Source organism: Thunnus albacares, chromosome 2, assembly GCF_914725855.1.
Source record: "Thunnus albacares chromosome 2, fThuAlb1.1, whole genome shotgun sequence".
Lineage (NCBI taxonomy): Eukaryota > Metazoa > Chordata > Actinopteri > Scombriformes > Scombridae > Thunnus > Thunnus albacares.
In genome coordinates, this window is record NC_058107.1 from 15,754,793 (window position 1) to 15,772,411 (window position 17,619).

At 41.4% G+C, this 17,619-nt stretch overlaps 1 protein-coding gene across 1 annotated transcript; it reads left to right on the forward strand.

The window, feature by feature from the left end:
• Positions 1 to 791: 791 nt before the first annotated feature.
• On the forward strand, positions 792 to 17,346 carry gfpt1 (glutamine--fructose-6-phosphate transaminase 1). The gene is made up of 19 exons (XM_044368374.1): positions 792 to 887; positions 2,858 to 2,965; positions 3,523 to 3,630; positions 3,723 to 3,848; positions 4,182 to 4,240; positions 4,330 to 4,464; positions 4,553 to 4,614; positions 4,883 to 4,962; positions 5,060 to 5,168; positions 5,315 to 5,478; positions 6,686 to 6,781; positions 7,274 to 7,371; positions 7,592 to 7,712; positions 8,109 to 8,266; positions 10,824 to 10,938; positions 11,368 to 11,495; positions 11,944 to 12,111; positions 14,362 to 14,523; positions 15,525 to 17,346. Exons 1-19 carry the CDS (start codon positions 881 to 883, stop codon positions 15,567 to 15,569), a joined length of 2,049 nt encoding a protein of 682 aa, XP_044224309.1. The 5' UTR covers positions 792 to 880; the 3' UTR covers positions 15,570 to 17,346.
• Positions 17,347 to 17,619: the final 273 nt, after the last annotated feature.

Below are 17,619 nucleotides of genomic sequence, written 5' to 3' on the forward strand. Positions count from 1 at the left end.
ATAATTTCTTAAAATTTGATCTTAGAAATCTAAACATGTTGAAAATTAAAATGGATTCTGTATTCTTCACCAGTTACATACCTGGCTGGCAGAGATTGCTTTGCAATACCATTTATATGATCAATAGGGAGATACCATTTACCATTTACACAAAATATGATTTAAAGTAATATGAATAAATTAAATGAATAAAAGTGCCTTGATTGTGTGGGTTGTGCTGGAGGACTTTGGAGTAGAGACGTCAGTATTTCGAAGATCCTGGTGACACTGAAGGATTTGGCAACCATTGTATTCTATAGGGTATTTAATAATAATACATTGGATTTGTACCGCACTTTTCATTCACAGTGAAACTCTGTGCCACAATATCAATAACATATATCAGTACCAGTAACATAGAACACAATATAAAGAAAATAAGAGTTATCTGTATCTCTATGTTTGAGAAACACATCATAATGACTAATGTTCCCTGCAGGAAGGAGGATGTTTGTGCATACACAGGACACATCAAATCCAAACAGCCTAAAGTTTCTGCCATTTGACAGTATATTAGAATATAATAAATGAACAAATCTGGCCAATAATTAATTGTTTTACCATATTCTGTATTCATCTGCAGTTGGCAGAGAGCACAGGTCTGTCATTGAGCCGTGGTGTTGGTTTTACGTGCGCTGCTGGATGGCAGCAGGATCTGACTGTCCTTTTCGCGGATCTGCATCCTGATGCCACGTCAGGACTCGGTAGATGCAACTTGATTGGCAGGGCGGATCGACCAATGAGAGGGCGCCATGGAAGAAGGCGGTTGGCTCTGATTCAGTGGACTCAGAAGGGGGCGAACCTTAGCTGACAGGCATTAACTGGCAGCCAAACTGCAGACATGTGTGGTAAGTGTTCAATTCATTCTACGTTTATACGATTAAGTGTAAATGGCATATTATTCTTTACCTATCAGAACAGCGAATAAATTAAATATGAACCATTAACATCATCGTTAATGTCAAACTGAAAGCGCAAGTCAGTTGAAATTAGCTAGGGGTGGCTAACCTGAGTTAGCGAACATGAGCTGGTGCTACTGATGCTGTTAGCTTGCTAAGTAACTTATGAACCAAGCGATGTTTCTCTTTTACTGTATATGCTTGGCTTTGTGTTGAGAGATCAAGAGTGTCAAGCGGCAAGTCGACATCTGAAAGCAAGCTTGAATAAATGAATTGCTGTCTTTCTGCTAACGCCAGACAGCTAACGATATTAACGTTACGCCCATCGCGTAACTTTCCACTGAATCTTTGTCACTGTGGTTTGTTGATCTAAATGTTTAAGTGTTTGTGAGCTCATGTTGCCGTTAACATAGTTTATGTGCTTAAGGTAATGGAAGCGTGAACAGAGGTGATGCATTGGTTGGATACAGTCATACCAGTGCTGTCACGCTGAGATTACTGGGGAGGAGGGGAAAACACGGAAAATGATGACTGATGTATTACCAGAGAAATGTAGTTGAGATGCTTCACTAGGATCTATCACTGTCTCATACTGTGTCTCCTGACTGATAAGTGATGCCTCTCTGTCTCCCATCACTGTCACTACAATCTCTGAGGGCACCAGATAGACTAGTTGGTATTTTTAGGACACCAAAACAGATGCTTTTCTATCTGCTGTCACAGCAATTTTAGGTCAATTTTGACTCTTAAACCTTTCCCTCAAACAAAGGGGGGTGTTGTGATGTTGCCCCCTTGCTGCAGCACTTTCCCTTGGCGATTTGCCCTTCTCTGCCTCCCTCCATCAACTGCTGTGCTGAATGAATGCTCTGTTGAACCGGGCAGCCCTCTGGCTCCACATTTGCATCTATCTGTCAGTGCTTAGCTGTCTAACAGGGCTGCATTTCATGCTTCCCAATTGGCCCTTTAAGGTAATGCTCTTGTCAGTGTGAGTTAGTTGTTGGGACATGCTGTAGATGCCAAATATGTAAGAACTGATGAGTATTGTTGGGATTTGTCAATAAGATGATTACTGTGGGCCTGTGATTGTAGCGTATTAGTTTTTGAGTCGGTTTTGTTATCGTACACGAAGAAATCTCAGTCAGATTTGTACACTGCAAACACCTTAAATGATAAACAGATTATTGGCAGACTATTGATGCCATGTGCAGTCATAGCATCTTGTACCAAAACCAAAAACTCTTAGTTGAGATTTCTTCCTTCCCCTCCCTTTTCCCAAGGCAGGAGATATCAGCTTGCGAAACACAGAGACTATAGATAAAATCCATTGTTTCTAAGCAGGTCTTGCTGTTTTTCCAGTGCAGTAACTTTTCCTGTAAGACTGGTTCTCATGTAATACTTACATTTGGTTTTTTGACATGACACATATAGTAGAGGCTGACATCACTAAGTAATGCTTGGCATCCACTGTTGTTGTTATTAGGGGCTGGTCAGAAATTCTGTAAACTGACTTTTGGTGAAATCATATCATGACATTATGATTTTATCATATATGTATAAAATTCTGTAAAAAAAAAAAAATTAAAAAACTGAACAAACAGGGTTTTTGTTTTACGTGTGGAGAGTTGCGCTGGTTTAATGAATAATACTGGAGTACTGATTATGTAATATGCAACTTTGCCGACATTTTCCATTTCATGATTGGAAAAATAAATATTGTAATATAGGCTTGGTTTTAGTCATATCACCCAACCCTAGTCATTGTATTTCCTTCCTTACACCTACAGGGATCCACATGAGAGTCAACAGCAAAACAGTGTTGAATTATCAGCTAACTAACACAGTCACATGGATGCTGGACTGAAATTCTTTACAAAAAAAAAATACAGCACTGAATCTTGACATTTTCTTCTGCTCCCTAGGAATCTTTGCCTATCTCAACTACCATGTGCCGAGGACTCGCCGTGAGATCCTTGAGATCCTCCTCAAAGGCCTGCGACGTCTGGAGTACAGAGGCTACGACTCTGCCGGTTAGAGAGATGGAAAAGGCTAATATCACCAACATGCACTGGCTTGTTTATCAGGCCCCTTTCCTTTACTATCTCCTCACAGGACAGTTAGTCTGATATCGCCACAGAGTAACTGGTAATATTTAGGTCTGGCCAAGATAACGTTAGTGCAGCATAAAAATTGTCTGTTTTTTTTATATTCTCATGAGCTAAGAATACAAAACAAGACTGATGTTTTCTGTGAATTATTGAACAGCCATTATCATGTCGCTTGGTTACACTCACCACACAACTAATGGAGCTAATTTACTGTAAGTTAAGTCCATTTGCATTTTGCTCAGCTCTGAAGGATTTTTGCATGCATGAAGTGAGTGTAGCAGCTTCTTATGTTGGAGTTCTGCTCCAAAATGAGACTTGTGTGGACAGAGAAACAGGACATGATTTGCAAAATGATGAAACCAGCATATTGGAGAATTTCGGAAAGGGAGCGGCATCAGTGAAGGGAATCTGAAACATGCATTTTATAACCTGTTGGTACTTAATTTTCATGCAGTTTCTGATTTGTTTGCTTTTGTTAGGTGTAGGAATTGATGGCGGTAACGGCAAGGAATGGGAGTCTAACGCCAAGTCTATCCAACTGATCAAGCAACGTGGAAAAGTGAAGGCTCTTGACGAGGAGATAAACAGTGAGCATTAACATATGAATTCTTGATTTCTCATCTGTAATCTGTGACACAGTCAGGATACTGAGTATTCTGTGTGCTGTGCTTGTTTGTAGAACAGGAGAATATGGACCTGGATGTGGAGTTCGATGTTCACCTCGGCATTGCTCACACCCGCTGGGCCACCCATGGTGTGCCAAGCCCAGTTAACAGTCACCCACATAGATCTGACAAGACAAATGGTCAGTGGTGTTGATGACAGAAAGTCTCTTTAAAGCTAACTCGCTACACACAGCTTGAGGTTTTTACTTTTCTCAGTATTTGATGACCTAGATACACCTCTCCGTTGTCACTGTTGTAGTCATTTCCTGTTTGGAGCATTTTTTCTAATCTGTAAGACTCTAATCATTATTGATATTGCTAAAGCATTTCCTTTCAGTGATATCCTGTAACTATACATGAGTTTTATACATGAGTTTTTGTAATATAATAGTTTGCTTATAAAATAATGCCCTTTGGTAACCTTAAAAGCTTTTGATGCCTCAAGCTTCATGATATATTTGTCTGGTTTGCAGAGTTCATTGTTATTCACAATGGAATTATTACCAACTACAAAGACCTGAGGAAATTCCTGGTGAGCAGACGTTTTTTTTTTAATCTGTCATTTCATTATCCTCATACATGTCATACTCAAGAATTTACTCTCTCATTCCATCTCTACAGGAGAGCAAAGGCTACGAGTTTGAGTCAGAGACCGACACAGAGACAATCGCCAAACTTGTGAAGTACATGTACGATAACCGGGAGAGTGACGACATCAGTTTCGCCACACTGGTGGAACGGGTGACCCAGCAGCTTGTAAGGGCTTGCTCGCATGCACTACTGCCCCTGAAATGATCGGCAGATAGAAGAGCCTCTCTGATGTGTTTGTTCTTTCATCTGACAGGAAGGAGCTTTTGCCCTGGTCTTCAAGAGTGTCCATTACCCCGGGGAGGCAGTTGGCACAAGGTACACTGCCGCTGATGCTGTCAAACTGTTATTTATTGTAGATCCAGGTATTGTTGACTTGTAAAAAGTCTCTAAATAAATCACTCAAAGTTAATAACATAATTTTAAATACAATTACAACTTATTCTTGGCATTTTTCTTACACTATCTGTTTGTAGTTTTAACAATTTTATTAGCTGATGTTTTTCATTCATACCCTGCTGCATGTAGAGATTCCTATATTGGTTACGATTTGGTGCAACATAAAATGATATTTCCTTTTGTGTAGGAGGGGAAGTCCTCTGCTGATTGGAGTGCGAAGTGATCACAAGCTGTCCACAGATCATATTCCTGTGCTCTACCGCTCCTGTAAGTTTACATTTCTCTTTTTGGTCCAATTTGCCAGCATGTGATTGGATCAGCAGCACTGAGACCCAGTTTCTTTTTTCTTTTTTAAATTTCTCAGCCGGTAAAGAGAAGAAGAGCTGCAGCGCTCTACCCAGGACAGACCAGGATACCTGCCTGTTCCCTGTGGATGAGAAAGCTGTGGAGTACTACTTTGCCTCTGATGCAAGGTAACCACACAGCTGTGTCTTTTGCAGCCACCTTTTCAACTTTAAGCCACCATGAAACATTCTCCCCGGTTTCTATATGTCTCAGCTTTAGAATGTAAATCACAAGACTAATGTAGTTTTTTGGTCTGTCACTTTCGTCTCGGTAGCGCAGTGATCGAGCACACAAACCGGGTGATCTTCCTGGAAGACGACGATGTGGCGGCCGTGATGGAAGGCAGGCTGTCCATTCACAGGATAAGACGGAGGGCCGGAGACTACCCAGCCCGCGCCATCCAGACCCTGCAGATGGAGCTGCAGCAGATCATGAAGGGTAAGTAGAGGGTCAGACTTTGTTCTGTTAATTTTCTTTTCCCACCATATATTGCCTCTGGCTGTATTTGCAAATAAATCCCAAGTACCACTGCCCTATAATTTGTCCAGAACCCTGTCATTACTGCACAAGTGGTACTAAAACAGTAGTTATATAGCTGAAGTGGCTTTTAACTTTCAGCCTTGAGGCCTTGCTAGACATCATCCAGGTAGTTACAACGCTGCTTCATCACTCACACCCCCAGGGAAGTCATCAAAGTGACTCCTGAAATCCAGGATGCTTCGCTTTACAACCATCCCCCCCCAAGCCTCCCTCTAGTTAAGATACAGTGCAGTTAAACTGAAACAGAGAATATGAAGTGTATACATTACAGCTTTCATTTGAGACTGAGGACAAACAGTGTAGGAACTGTTGACATTTCATACATAAACTCTCGATTTTAGGGACTAAAATGTATTGGTTAAATTAAAAAAAATGTTTGCTTTGGCTATATGTTTAGGATTCTTGTTTTACATTTGGCAGACTGTTTATAAAAGGGCTTTGAAACACCCACAAATACCCTTGAAGCACCTGATTTAAAATCGTAGTGTGTTACTGTCCCAATAACTTCAGCATGTCTCTTGTAAGTGTGGATTTTCTATTTCCCTCTCCCTCACTGGCTCTTCCTCAGTTGTCCAGCAGAGAGCAGAGGTAAGCTGATGTTGGCTGGACTCGACATTCCTTTGTGGTCCTGTCATTACTCAGCCTCTCTCCTCTGTCTCAGATTTTGGAGCCATTCTGCTGAATAACCTAATTCGCATGACCCAGATTGCTGTCAGAGGCAGGCCGAAAAGCGCCCACATATTTCACTGTCACAGTTTTGTTATTGATGGAAAAACCCTATCTCCCTGATGCCTCATATGTTTGTTTTCCTTAATTAAAGAGGTGGCTTACTCTGTGTGTCTGACTATGTTAATAAAGCAATAAAAAAAGATGTAGGAGTAACTCCCTGCATTCCCAGGAAGGCTTGCTTATCAGTAAAACATTGTAAAGATTGCTCTTGGACTGTGTGTCATTAATGTGTGTCAACATGACCCTTTTCAGATTCCCTCATCCGACACTTTGTAAAAAGTCCATCAGTGTTTTTAAGAGGCATTTACCTTTTTTTTTTCTTTTTTTTTTACTAGTGTTGGAAATGTTCCCCTTATTTCTGATCCTCCCATTGCAGGCAACTACAGCTCCTTCATGCAGAAAGAGATCTTTGAGCAGCCGGAGTCTGTTGTCAACACCATGAGAGGAAGAGTCAACTTTGATGACAACACAGGTGAGAGAAGTGTCCGATCAGTGTCTCAGTGGAGTGTTGATGCATTAACACACATTATAAATGCACTATTTTCCCACTCTGTCACCATTTATTATATTTAGGTTTTACACTATCATAACTGCCAAGATTTAAACAACCTCTAAAAGTGCAAACAGTTGCTCTTGTTGCTCTTGTCTTTTTCTTTTCATGCATTTTACTCAAACACAGGATTTGAAAAGGAAAAGCACATAAGAACATTGACTATTTTTATTGCTTGCATACCACTGCATGTCATAATAATAATCAAATAGTCTTAAAGAGTTTACTTCCTTCCTTTTTTCTCATGCATGCATTAATATAACAGAGTTGCATACATGTGAAAACACAACACATAAAGAAAAGCCTTGCGAGTGACTGAAATTCTTTCTCAGCATTCTCATGGGCCCTTTGTTGCCGTTTTTTAACGAGGTGGAAAATGATGATGATGGATTGGCTGTTCGGTTTGGTTTTCAGTGACACTCGGTGGACTGAAGGACCACATCAAAGAGATCCAGAGGTGTCGGAGACTTATCCTTATTGCCTGTGGCACCAGCTACCACGCTGGGGTAGCGGTGAGTAGCTACCAACCAAACACACAAAAAAAAAAAAAACCCAACATCATGGAAACATGTCTGCTTTGACTTCCACATTGAATCCATCAGAGTAGTTGGAAATGTGATGTCTATATTGTAGACACAGGTGCGAGGTTTGTGTGCTGCATTCACTCAGCTCTCAGTTCATCTAGTTTGTTTTAACAGAATGATGCTGAGCAGTGCTCTGTTACTTTCCCAGACCCGCCAGGTCCTGGAGGAACTAACCGAGTTGCCTGTCATGGTGGAGCTGGCCAGCGACTTCCTGGACAGGAACACACCCGTCTTCCGAGACGACGTCTGCTTCTTTATCAGCCAGTCAGGTGGGGAGACCGGTGCCATCTGGACTTGATCTAGTGCGCATTCCCGATTTGTCCCCACTTTCCATCCCAGGGAGCCACTCTGGTTCTTCCTGATTTATGTTTTCCTTATCCTATGCTTGAGTTTTATCAAACTGTTGAGTAAAACTTCTGCTGTGCTGTTGAGTTTTCTATTCCCAAACTGCTCTGTTGTAGCCTAGAGAATAAGGATTCTTTTTGTGTGTGTTAATGCGTGTAATATCTCTGTGGTCCACCTTGTGGTTTTTCTGTAAAGCTGTTTCAGGGTGTTGTATAGTGCAAAAGCTATTTCATAACAAACTCATAAATCAGTATAATTATATTGTCAGAAGTGTTACATTGCATAAACTGTTATTTTTTCCATTATTGTCAATCTTTCAGGGGAGACTGCTGACAGCCTAATGGCCCTGCGCTACTGCAAGGAGAGAGGGGCTCTGACTGTGGGTGTCACCAACACAGTGGGCAGCTCCATCTCCAGGGAGACTGACTGCGGAGTCCACATCAACGCCGGGCCAGAAATCGGAGTAGCCAGCACCAAGGTGAGCCGTGATAGCCGTAGCTTGGGTTTACTCTCTCAGCTCTTTGATGACCTTCAGTATGTATGTTACAACCTTTAATGTTTTTACCTTAAAACACATTTATTACACACTACTGTCCCTCAGTGACTGAAACAATACACTTGCTTGTCATCATCTAACATGGACAGTTTCTACAGTGGGGGAGAAAAATTTGTCCTCTAGTGGGATTTCTTTCGTCCCACTCTTAAATGCCTTAGCTGGTCAGGTCATATTAGTCATACAGATGAATGGAGTGGTTGCATTTTTAACTTGCGGTTACAGATTTTAGCATCTTGGGAAAATTTTGTTTTGGACTGTGTAGCAGCTTGGTTAAAGATAATAAATTCATACCAATATCAAAAGCTGGAATGGATGTCCAGGTGAAAGCCACTAAAAAATACAATCAAAATATTCAACAACTCTTTTGCCATAAATTATGAGTTTTATTGAAAGCACACCTGCCAATGGTCTAACTCTTCACAAAAAGGACGCGTGCCAGTACTCATGGAAAAGACAGAATATTTGGTGACGACTCAAGTGAAGGAGATTCATATATACAGCACAGGAGCACCATTGAGCTATTTTTCAGCTGAGAAAAACAATGGGTCCGTCTTTGTTTTGTCACAAGAATTTGTGCAGGAGAACTGCAACATTTTCATCCGCAGCAGTAAACAGTTAGCACTTAAAGAAAGAACTTAAGCTTTTTATATTTTGGGTAAACTGACACTCAGATTCTGAGCGTGAAGCAACTGTACACCAATTTGTTACATCATCTTATAAATGAACCCAACGCCCACTGACACTGAATGAAACCCAGATGAAAACTCCATTGTGTGTCTGGTCCCGCCTCTTGGAAGCTGACTTTTTTTTTTTTCTCCACTCTGATCCCACGGGGAGGTGAAGAAGCCTGATATTCTCATCTCAACTCATGTAAAGTCAGGATCAGTGGTTTTCTGCCTCTCTTCACTCGACCCCCCTCCAACCTCTCTAAACCAAAAGGATTTGCCAGTTTGGGCCTGAAGTAGTGGAGCCTCAGTTAAGTTAGCGAGCACAGACTAAGAGAGTGGAGCAGGTCTCTCCCTGGCCCAGCCCTTGGGCTTGGCTCTGGGGCTTTTGTGCTGCTCCAAAGCCCCAAAGCACGCCTCGGAGACGCCATCATTTACTGCTTGGCTGGCTGGGCCACACACCCAGCGCAACCAAATGCTGCTCAACCTAGGTCATCAAATCACTGGAGAACATGTATTGCACCCATCTGCTAAATGACTGCTAGACCTCTATTTTCTATGTTTTATGCTAATTTGATATTTTTTCTTAACTGGAACAGAGAAATGAACCTCTTTCCGATTCCTATGATCATATTCAAGATTTATGGAAACAGTTTTTCCAAAGTTTGAGGCAGAATACTTTGATGCTATCTAAAGGCAAATCCTGTTGGCAGGTCAACTGACAGACAGTGGAAGACCGCCTTTGTGATTTACATAAAAGTATCCATTGGGAAGTTTGTTTTCTGGTTTACATCTCTTTCTGTTTGAGAAGAAGCATGTTCATGTTTCAGCTGTATGTAAGGGTGGTCATCTTTCTACGGTAACAGTTATGTGTTCTGCATGAAACGCACTGCATTGCGCACTGAAAAGTTGGTGACATGAACACAGAAAAACACATCAGTTTATTATGTGGAACATGTTGCCACATCTGAGCCGACAGCGCGGACTGTCAAGAGTTCTGAGGGACTGTGGTTAGCGTGCTGTTAAGGGAAAAAAACTGTGTAAAGGTTTTACAGCTATTTTCTTGGCCCTAAACACTGGCATTTCTGAGTCCAGAGGGTCCCGTGAAATGACTTGGCTTCGCTTAAACACTGATTAAATTTCCCAAATAGGCATGGAGGGTCTCCAAACATGCTCGGAGATGAAGGAGCAGAGAGAGGGTGGGCAGCGATGACGGCAGGCATCGAGTCTCAGATGTGTTGAGGTTGTGAGCGGGTGATATTTCCAGAATGATCAGAGAATATGCTCACTGATGTGATGATGTGTGTGTGTTCACCAAGTTTTCCAGGATGAGCACTAGTTTTGTTTGAGCTCTGCTGCATGCATTTTAATGCTGCTTGGCGTGTGTTTAAAAACCCACCTCTCCTTCCTTTTCTCATCATCTGGTGTAGATTATTAGCTGGAGACAAAGTTCGTTATCAAAACAGGCAGACAAGAAGCACACAAACTCTACTGAAAGAAAGGCTTCAGTCAGGAACTGGCCGCTGTAATTTGGTTTCAGTATTAAGTTGCAAGTCGCAGTATTAAGTTGTAGTATCAGGTCACATCAAGAGATGGAGCGATGTTCAGTTGCAGTTAAGTTGCAATTTCTTCATTCATATATGTGTCATCGGGCTCTAGCAGCTGTTTGCTTTATCAGTGGAAGATGAAATATGAGAACTAACTATATATATGTGAGAAGATGTTTAGATTTGCTGCATTGTTTTGACCTAACAGTGAACCTAACAGCAACTTTAATGACACATACTCTGCTTTTCTGCTTTGTCGCTCTGCAGGCCTACACCAGCCAGTTTGTAGCCCTGATCATGTTTGCGCTGTTGATGTGTGATGACAGGATTTCCATGCAACCCAGACGCCGTGAGATAATCCAGGGCCTGAGGGTGCTTCCAGGTAAATCAAGTCCTCTAGTATGTCTGGTTAGGCCAGGCAGACCCCACATGTGAGATTAGAATGTATAGAGATAGAAAGTCAGCTCTCAGAACAAAGATCGAGTACATTCAAAGCCTGTTTCATTATTTTTTTTAAACAATCTTCTTGGAGGAAGAAGTTAAATGATGAGAGAGAAAAGAGGGAGGGGGGGGGGGTAGCTGTTGGCTGTAGGCCTTTGCATGTTTCTCTGGATTTAAAGCATATGATGGCATGTCCCTAATGGTAAACTAATGAGGAATGTCTGTCCACTCTGCTGCTCCTTGTCCAACATTATGAGCCTGTCCAGTCTAGTTTCCAGCATGTGACAGCACACACAGTATTTTATTCTCTCTGCTCCTGAGTATGAAATTCTTCAATCATATCTGTTTTTTTTTCTCTTATGTCTGTTAGATCTGATTAAGGAGGTCCTCAGTTTGGATGATGAGATCCAGAAGTTGGCAACAGAGCTGTACCAGCAGAAGAGCGTGCTGATCATGGGCAGAGGCTACCATTACGCTACCTGCCTGGAAGGAGCACTGGTGAGCAAGTACAACCTTCCTCAAGAAAACAGCTTTGTCTGACTTTTTTTTTCTGCTTCGAACTGTGCACTATTAAAACTGCTCTAGTTTTGTCCATCAGTAATTAGTAAGTAAGTAATACCAGACTGCAAGAATCATTTCACCTGTTTTATTCTGAGAAACTCCTGCCAGAAATATTTCATTTCTGTAGTGAGTTATATTTTACATTAACGATTCTGACTGTACGTCTGACTCCACCTTTGGATAATAAAGTAAAGTTTGATTTGGAAAGCCACATACTGTATATCAAAAACAGTGAAAAGTAACTTCAGGTATGTTTTATGAGTAGTGCAGTGGTGTCGTCACAGAGTTGGACTAAAAATTTATGTTTTTCAAATGTTAACCATAATAACTACAATATGAGCTTAGATCTTTGTAAAGATGTGGATTTTTTTTCTCTTCCGTGTAGAAAATCAAGGAGATCACGTACATGCATTCAGAAGGCATCCTAGCTGGAGAGCTGAAACACGGTCCGCTGGCCCTGGTGGATAAACTCATGCCAGTCATCATGATCATCATGAGAGACCACACCTACATCAAATGTCAGAACGCCCTGCAGCAAGTCGTCGCCCGACAGGTAAGATCTGTATGCACAGCCCTAAGAATCAAATGCAAACCTTTGTCAGAATACGATGGCCTGTTGCTGTCACAAAACCAAAATGCTAAATGTTCCTGGAGGAGAAATGAATAATTTAAAAATGTCAGTCTATTTTATAACATCCCTTTGGAGTGCTAACATGCAAACCGTAAAAACAAACTTGTTTTTGAACTAATTTGATACCGATACCGATATATGCACATATTTTTTTCCAGCTGGCTGAGGAGACTATTATGCATGCAAGCATAGATTGCACTAAGTATGATCAAGAAAGACAATATATGAAGGAAGAACTCAGGAAGACTGGAGTTCAGGAGTTCAGCATTAAAACTTTAATGCTCCCGCCAAGTGGGTGGAGTGGCAGTTTTTTGTGGGTTTTTTGAGTTTATTAGACAGACAGGATTGATGTGTAGGATTTAATATTTGGTCTACAGTCCGAAGCAGAGGGTGGCGGTGATGTGCCAACCGCTGTTATAACCCAAAAAGAGGAGAATAAGAGGTTTTTTCAAACAGAGTGGTACATCCTGTCAGCCGAGGAATTTCCTATCTGTGCAGCTGAACACAGCAAATCCTCCACGGACTGTTTCACCCTGATGGTCCCGGTGTTTTTTCCGCAGGCTTCACTTCACTTAACTGACCGACAGACCGGCTGGTTCTTCCCACTTTAACCTGAATAACAAACCAGGGCTCAGTGGTGCGGTTGGATCGAAACAGAGAGCCGGGGCTAGCTGAGAGCTGAGCAGAGGTTGTGCTTCCTTCCGGTCATGCTGCAGCTAACGCTCCGTTAGCCTTATTAGCATCGCCACTTTCTGTATCCGTCGTTTCACCTTTAAATCCCTCTAGCATTTCATATAGTGTTATGGTTGTAATTTGCAGTCGCACAGTGTGCAAGTAAATTATTTCTCCACTTCACACATATCTATCACTAATGCGAGTGAAATACTCACACTGTAGAGCCCTGTGACAGTACACATTTCAATCAAACTTTGACCAGATCATGTGGGTTAAAAGTGTTTACTTTTCTAAAAATAGACGATGAAATATAGGAAATTAATTTGTTTTAGACACAAACTCATCAAGACTTTTCAATTTACTAATTGAAATTCAAGTGACCGGGCTCAAAACTTGCACAGTTTTGATGACACAGGTGTGAGCAACTCAGCCTTATATGACAAACATCATCTCATTCACATGAAATTTTCAAGGTGTGCAATACAGTTGATATACAGTGACATGATGTTCACTTAATGGGTGTTTTCTAGCACAATATAGTGGACTCAGGAAATGATATTTAACTCCTTCATGCAATGTTAGATAAAAGTGAAAAACTGAAGTTACACGTCTTTGGCTAGCAAGTTCTCGTAACAATGTACATTTAAACGTACGCCACATAGAAGTGCAATCAAACTGGCTGAATAGCGCCCCCCACAAAATCACAGCAAAGCAGCCCCAGCAGCAGGCAAGATAGTGGACAAAGGAAGTGATGTTTATCTCCTTCTTGCACTGTCTGAAAACAGCCTGGGTCTGAAGACATCTACGTGCCCGTGACAGAAGCCCTTCGACTGCACCGTGGCCTGACGTGCGCAGCCCGTTCAACGCTGCTTGCAGCTTTAATTTTACCTATTGTTTTAGAACATGTGTTGTTGACTGTGGCTTGTTTGTTTTGCTGAGGTTGTTTTCTTTTGTTTTGTTTCTCTGTCTTTTAATGCACTGATGAGGAGTAGTGCTCCTAATGATGATGGCATGCAACTTGATGCAAACTTACAACTCCTCCATTACCTCCTAAAAGAGCACAAAAGTAGTAATAAAACGTGGTATCGCATAATGCAATATGCACACATTGTCAGCAGGTTGCAGCAGCAGCTGGTGGTGTGCACTCATGAGTGTGTGTGTATGTGTGTGAGGAGGAGTGGCACCAGGTAGAGGTGTCAGGGAGCACCAGGAGAAGCACTGACTGAGCACTCAGCCCAGCTCTGAGCGCTAGATAAATCCCGGGGCCCACAGTTTATTTTTTTGACCGCCCACTCCCACCCCCAAAGTTAAAACCGCCTGATCCCGCAACCTCAATAAATACAAGGGAGGGTTGGCTCAGCTTGACATCATTGCTGTTAATAATCTGCAGCAGATGTGGACTTCAGAGGTGTTAAAATCCAGGGAGGGGGGGCAGGTATAGGATCAAATTTTGACAGATGCTGTGCTTGAAATTTAAAGTTTTTATTTGACTTACAGGGACGCCCCATCGTGATCTGTGACAAAGATGATTATGAGACCATCAAGAGCTCCAGCCGCACCATCAAAGTGCCTCACTGTGTGGATTGCCTGCAGGGCATCCTGAGCGTAATCCCTCTGCAGCTGCTGTCCTTCCACCTGGCGGTCCTCCGAGGTTACGATGTAAGTATGCTCACTTCATCTCACATCCAACAGCTCCACCATTTTCATCTGCAGTGACCACTCCAACTAAAAACTTTCCACAACACCTGTATGTTTTACATTTACTGTTGTGTGAAGCTGACAACTTCGAGGAGAATCTTGAAGTTTCAAGGTAAAGTGTCCAAGAGAGGGGAGAAGTGTGTTTACAGTCAGTGTAAGCACAGTGTCACCGATGATCTGGCAGGTTACCCCTGGACCACTCTGCAGGCAAAGGCATTGAGAACCATCACCAGAAATAAACAACATGCGGTGTTTATACATGCAGATCATTCTGTATATAACTCACTCACAAGTATCCTTATTTGAGTCGAAGCATGTAAACTTTCTAACTTTGGTCGCTGAGATGAATCCGGTCCGCAGTCCGGTGCAGCACCGCAGCGGCCAAAACTACCCCCATTCAAGGACTGGCGTTTTCGCCACACTGCCTGATTTGGTCTGAATACGGCCTAATACTCCTGTTTTTTGTGCAACATTATAAACATTACAATTACACTTAATTCCCTATTAAAACAGGATTGATTGATCTGACCTCTTGTATACTTGACTGGCTTTGCAGTATTTTGTATTTGCATGATGTCAAAGTAAACAGCTTAACTGAAGTATTGCACAACGTGTAACTGCAGCCATTGTTGATGCTACTCTTGAAGAACTTCACTTCAAGAGAAAGAGATGACTTGTTTTAAAGTTCAAAGACTATTCACAAAACTGTGACAAATGGCGCCGCTGTCCTGACTGAAAGACAAACATTTAAACTTCTCCATGCACACTCCCACCCTCCAAGTGATGAGAGACGTTCTGGCTGGTGGGTTTAAAAGAGCAGCGTTGTCAAGCTGCCATATCACCAGCAGGCATATTAAAAAAAAGTTTTTAAGATTTTTTTAAAATTATACTACTGATAGTTGGACAGTTTTGTATAACTGTTGTCTATCATGTAGTGATTGACCTCTTTTATTTAAATACAGGTGGACTGTCCAAGAAACCTGGCCAAGTCTGTGACCGTAGAGTGAACCGCACCATTCTTCACCTAACGAAAGCCTGGCGGACACGTACAGACAGCAAAGGGGGAGCGTCTGTATACAGATACAGTACAATTTCCTGTTTATGTGTCCTATGTCACGGCTCTTTTTAAGGCAATCTTTTACTCAACAGTTGTGTATCTCACTGTTGCATATTATCTATCTCACTGTCTATTTTCTCGGAAACCTTTGGCATCGTCGTCATATTATTGTTAGAGAAGTTATTCTGTATTCTTCTGGCAAGGTCTGGGTTGGCAGTGATACATTTTCACTTCTCTCTGTGTTTGTTAATCTGTAACAAGTTTCTGCATTGATCTCTGCGTAAGCCCTCCATGTTTATTTGTGCTGATTAGTCTCACTGGGAGCTGTTGACTGGCAGACATTAGCTTTTAAAGACCTTACTGGCTCTTTTTTTCCTTTAGTGCAATGATTTGTAGTTTAGGTAGAATATTTTTCTTTGGCAGCTAATCATTTGAAGTGTCTTTACTCCACTTAAATCATTCCAAGCCACAGGTCTCCGCCTCGTAGTAATTGCAGCACAGTTGGATTTGCTTCTAAGTACATACTAATTACTGCAGGAGCTGCATCGTAAGTATGCGATCTCCACCAAAGCCCATGAGTACACTGTTGTGTGAAATCGTCTTGAGCTTGTTCACAATGTACGTGACACACCATTCGGATTTCAAACTCTGATGTTGGTCGGCTCAGTTAAAGAGAATAAGCCTCATGACACTTTGTTTCTGTTACCTTACTCTGCTTTTATTTCAAGTTCTTTAAATCATACTTTTACTGTAAAGCTTTTCGGGCACAGTTTAGTTTGATTCTTTTGTTGACCTCTGTTGCCTAACAGCTCATCAACAAGACCTTACTGCTGCTTTCTGGTCTTCAGTTTACATTTAAACACTAAACTGAAGTAATTCAAGTCGGATGAAGTTAATTAACTGAAGTAGAAGTTGCACAGCTGCCAGCCCACATCCTGCCACGATGACTACTGCAATCACAATATTGGGACCATTTGTAGCTATTGTTTCTTTTCTTTTGTTACTTTTGTTTTATTTTCTTAAAAGACAATGAATTTTATATTATTGAAGTTACACTTTGATTTGAAATGTGAATGTTACTGTCATTTGAAATGTCCTGTCAAACCAAAAATCTTTACAATGGCTTTGGCAGTTGTAAACCAAAACATATATATATATTGTATATGTTCATCCTGTCGTTTTGTAGTCAAACAGGTACTGATGCTGGTAGATTGTGTCACATGAAGACGCTTCAAAGCCTAAGAGAACAGATACACAGTTATGTGGCAGTATGTCAAACTGTAGATGTTTATTTAGATAGTCAGATGCCAGCTGTGTGTTTCTGTGATTCAAATGTCTTTGTTTCAAAAGCCAAGGAGAGAGTGAAGATGTTCGCACACACAGTTGTGTAGTGAAGAAATAGGAGCTGCTTCAGTTCAGTTTTTTTATAGCCCTTCACATATTTTAGGTTAAAATACATTTATCTTGCTTTTGCAATCAAGCCTTAACTTCAAGTTTTTCCCCCCCCCCCCCCCCCCAAACCTCACCATTGAGCTTTTCCTCAGCGTGAAAGGCTTTGAAAACTGGAAATGCTGTTACAGGTATTTGTAACCCACATAAATGAGCAGACTTATTTCTTGACTGGAGGCAACTGCACTGAATCCTAGCAACATTTGTAGAGTTACTGATGGAGTGGGGGACTATTTATTAGTGGAACTGATGCAATAAAGTGTCAAGTACTTCTCTTTTTCATGTGTCTGAGTTCATTTGATGAGAAGGTGCAGCGATTCAGGACATAAAATGATACTTTATTAAAATAAAACACACCTTTGGAACAATATTAAAAGTTTACAAATCATTTGATACATTCATGTTTTATGTACATTATATACAAAGAGTTAAGGTACATGAGACATTCAGGGGCTGTTTAGGAGCGACGACAGATCCCAAACAATACCAAGCACCTGTGTGGAGTAAACCGTCAGAGTCTGTAATGTGGACAGTACTGGTTTGATGCATCC